We start from the raw sequence: 4161 nt of genomic DNA, 5'->3' as shown, positions 1-4161 counted from the left end.
GGTCCCATCTGTACACGGGGCTCAGCCTTGCTCACAGCAGAAAGCGACGTCTGGGCTGTGGCAGGGACGGGAATTACCTTGAGGTGGAGGCAGACAGGACGGTGCACACGGGCTCCCCTTGCTCAGAGCAACGGACAGCAAACGGTGTGCCCAGGAGTCAGGGGCAGGGACCCTGAAGCAAGAAAAAGAGCCAGGCGTGTCCGTCCCCCGAGCATGTCACAGTCCCTGTCCTGCTCCTTCTCCGACCATGGGGCTGGGCCGTCATCTCCCCATTTGTCTGACATCGGGCATTCCCAGGAAGTGCCCTGAGATCCTTAAGGACACAGACAGCTCTGCTGACCGCATGCCACCACGGTCCAGGCGCAGAGACGGTGCTGGGCTGGGGCTCAGAGGCTGCAGGGGACCCAGGCAGGCGGCACCCACATTGGCCTGGCTGGCCTGATCTCTGCTTGGCTCCCAGCCTGGCCTGGAGACGCAGCCAACACCTGACCCATCCTGAGGGGCAGCAGATGCTCGCTCGGCATCTCTGAAATGAAGGAGCTGGTGCCCGGAGCACAGGGCTGGTCCCTGAGCAGGTACGTAACGGCTCCGGGCACTGGGGGCAGGGTGGGGGTCCATTCAGGAGGAGGCGTGGGGCTGCAGCGCCATTCTCAGCTACAGGCTCTCAGCCCTGCCAGCCTCCTGGCACCGCTCCTCACAGCACAGCTCGGTCCCCTGCAGAGGACGCAGCCAGAGCACAGCCATGGACCTGACCAGAGGACTGTTGCCCTTTCAGGTCACTCTGAGCTCCTCTGGAAGGAGAGCTGGGAAGCTGGTGCCTCTTGGTCTGGGCATCGAGGGCCTGGGGGTCACTGTGCTCCATGGACGGTGTGACCTTGTGACCTTGACCTGCTCCCCCTCGCTGCCACCTGCCTTGTCTTTGCCCAGCTCAGGGCCATGCCACCCCACAGAAATGGAAGCCTCTCAGTGGTGCCCCTGCAGGAGTTTGTGCTGGAGGGGTTTGAGGGTGGCCGGGAGACCCAGGCCCTGCTCTTTGCTGTGTTCCTGGCGCTGTACGTGGTGGCCGTGCTGGGGAACCTCAGCATGATCGTGCTCATCAGCCTGGACGCCCGACTGCACTCCCCAATGTACTTCTTCCTCAAGAACCTCTCCTTCCTGGACCTGTGCTACTCATCTGTCATCGCCCCCAACGCCCTGGCCAACTTCCTCTCCCCGTCCAAGGCCATCACCTTTGAGGGCTGTGCCGCCCAACTTTTCTTCTTCTCCCTGCTGGTCACCACTGAGGGCTTCCTCCTGAGTGTCATGGCCTATGACCGCTTCGTGGCCATCTGCAGCCCCCTGCTCTACCCCGTCACCATGTGCCCCTCGGCCTGCACCCGCCTGGTGCTGGGCACCTACTGTGGGGGCTGCCTCAACGCCATCGTGCAGACCAGCTCCACCTTCCGCCTCCCGTTCTGCGCCAACCACATCGACCACTTCTTCTGCGACGTGCCCCCCCTGCTGCAGCTCGCCTGCACCAACACAGCCCTCAACGAGCTCCTCTTGTTTGGCATCTGTGGGCTCATCATCGTGGGCACCACACTCGTGGTCCTCATCTCCTACGGCTACATCACAGTGACCATCCTGAGGATGCGCTCGGCAGCCGGGAGACACAAGGTCTTCTCCACCTGCGGCTCCCACATGACGGCCGTGTCCCTCTTTTATGGGACCGTCTTTGTCATGTATGCCCAGCCGGGAGCTGTGGAGTCCATGAGGCAGGGCAAGGTGGTGTCTGTCTTCTACACCCTGGTCATCCCGATGCTCAACCCCCTCATCTACAGTCTGCGAAACAAGGACGTGCAGGAGGCCCTGCGGAGGCTGAGCCAGAAACTCACGGTCATGTGAAGGATGTGGCTGGAGGGAGTCCGAGTGCCCGGGGGCTGGACAAGAAGGCACAGAAGACCGCCCAGCGTGAGGGTTGAGGAACTCAATCCTCGCTGATCCATTCATTCTCTGGCCCTTCTTTTCATTCGGGCCTTCTTGGTAGCACATCACGGACTCTGCATTGCAAAGTGAGACGTAAGGGTCAATAAGCATGTTTTTTGCCACCAGAAAACTAATGTCCAGGGATGCAGTGGGAACTCAGTCTTAAAGTGTGTGTGATATCAGGGGCAGAGCCTCGAGCAGAGGCTTCTTCAGCAGATATGGGTCCCAGTTCAACATCCACCAGTGTAGGGATGTGGAAAACAAGCTCCGGGCCTTTCCCTTGTGCCTCTTCAGCTAAGCTGACGTGAATGTGTGCCCACCAGTCTGCCTGCAGCACTTACCCGGGAGCCTTAGGACTCCCGGCCTTTGCACTTCCTTGGTGAGAGCCTGGTGGCGCCATAGCTAATCAGGCAAGTCAGAGAGACCGCCTGCCCTCAGCCCCACAGCCCTGCTGCGCCTCCACCGGCTCCTCCTGCTCGCCAACGCTGGCCGCCCTGACAGGGCAGGGGCGCACCCCGTCCCAGGCGCCTCACCTTAGTGCCAGCTGGGAGCCCCACGTAAAACCACACAGGTGCCTGATCCAGCGTTCAGCTGGCCCTTTACCACCCAGCATGGGTACGTTTTTACCAACGTCCTGACTACTTTTGGCCACAGCTGTAGTGCTTTGTCAGCGCAAATGTCCCTGAGTAAGGAAGTTCCCAGTGGCCGCAGCAGAGCGCCAGGGGATGGACGGAGAAGGTGCACTTTCCCAGCAAGAGCACAGCCCCAACCCTCTGCCCCCCGCGCCCAGGGATCCGAGGCCCTCAGGCTCCACCTGCCCATTCAGAGCTCCCCAAACTGCAGGCTGGACCCGGAGCCCGTTGGCTGCCCCCCGCCTCCCTTTACTCGTCTTCCGCTCCCATGGTCAGGGCGGGAAAGTGGTCCTTGGAGGCTGTAGGGACGCGGCCCGCCTCACACATCACACACTCCGCCTCCCCGATCTCCTGCTTGGGGGGACTGCGAGGGGTTAATGGCCAAGCCCCCTCAGTGCTGCTTCCCAGACGGTTGGAGAAATACCCGCAGTCTCGGCCTCCTGTCACATGTTCCGTCTCACGTTGAGCTCTCCGGAATTATTTCTGTCCTTGACATGACTTTCTGTCCTCATCCGATATCAGCCTCTGGTCTCCGCGGAGCTCCCACACGTCACCTCCACGCTGTCCACCCCCTTGGGCTGTGACATTGGCCTCCTCGCTTCCACCACCCTTCTCTCCCTCCTGCTCTTTCTCTTGCCCATGGACTCTTACGGGGATATTCCTGGGTCTTCTACTATCTTGATCAACATTTAGAAAGGAGGAAATAACCCTACAATCTCTTCTTTTTTTACTTACAGAAGTGTAGACTTATCTTAGTTCTGTAGAATTTAAAGGTACAAATAAGGCAGGAGAGCTGGTCTGACTTAGATGAAACAGGAATGCTCCAAAAATCTGAAGGAAAAAGGCAAAAAAATAAAACCCTAAACAAACTAAGGACTATGGATTACTTTTACCCCTACCTTACCTATGTTTTAGGTGCATGGATATTACATGCTGGAAGTGGCTTATTTTGCTTCATTCATCCCAGACAATGTTTCCAATGCTGCAACCACACAGTCAGTTCTCAGTACCTATGGACTGGCTGTTTATAACTTGAGATTAGGGTTAACTAGTCACTGACGTCCAAACTATGCCTGGCATAGCTCTGGTTAGGTTAATGAGGTTAAGTGGAGTATAAAATCCTTAAAATTCAAGGGCCATGTTTTCCTTTTTATTTCTGATTCTATGCTAGTTTTTAAAAAACCTAAAACATTTTAATTGTGGGGAAAAAACATCATAAAATTTACCACTGTAACCGTTTCAAGTGTACAGTTCAGTGGTGCTGAGTGTATTCACATTGTCACATGTCTCCAGAACATTTTCATCGTGCAAAACTGGAACTCCAGACCCCATAATAATGCCCTATTTCCCCTTACCTCTCACCACAGACAACCACCATTCTGCTTTCTGTCTCTATGATTTTAACTACTTTAGATGTCACTGATCGGCAGAATCACACAGGAATTGTCTCTTTTTGTCTGGCTTATTTCCCTTAGCATAATATCCTACCAGTTCATCTACGATGTAGCATGTGACAGGATTTCCATCCTTTTTAAGGCTGAATAGTATCCCATCGTAGGTGTAT

General features: G+C 56.1%; 1 protein-coding gene across 1 annotated transcript; it reads left to right on the top strand.

Moving 5' to 3' along the window:
- The first annotated feature begins 936 nt into the window (after positions 1 to 936).
- On the top strand, positions 937 to 1884 carry LOC140844723 (olfactory receptor 9S13-like). Its single transcript, XM_073217753.1, has one exon. The coding sequence runs from the start codon at positions 937 to 939 to the stop codon at positions 1882 to 1884; it is 948 nt and encodes a 315-aa protein (XP_073073854.1).
- Positions 1885 to 4161: the final 2277 nt, after the last annotated feature.

This window comes from Manis javanica, chromosome 12, assembly GCF_040802235.1.
Source record: "Manis javanica isolate MJ-LG chromosome 12, MJ_LKY, whole genome shotgun sequence".
Taxonomy (NCBI): domain Eukaryota; kingdom Metazoa; phylum Chordata; class Mammalia; order Pholidota; family Manidae; genus Manis; species Manis javanica.
This window is presented reverse-complemented; position numbering and strand designations above follow the sequence as displayed.

Bases quoted from the DNA above. Each gene is read 5' to 3' on its own strand.
- LOC140844723 (XM_073217753.1), top strand. From the start codon at position 937: ATGCCACCCCACAGAAATGGAAGCCTCTCAGTGGTGCCCCTGCAGGAG.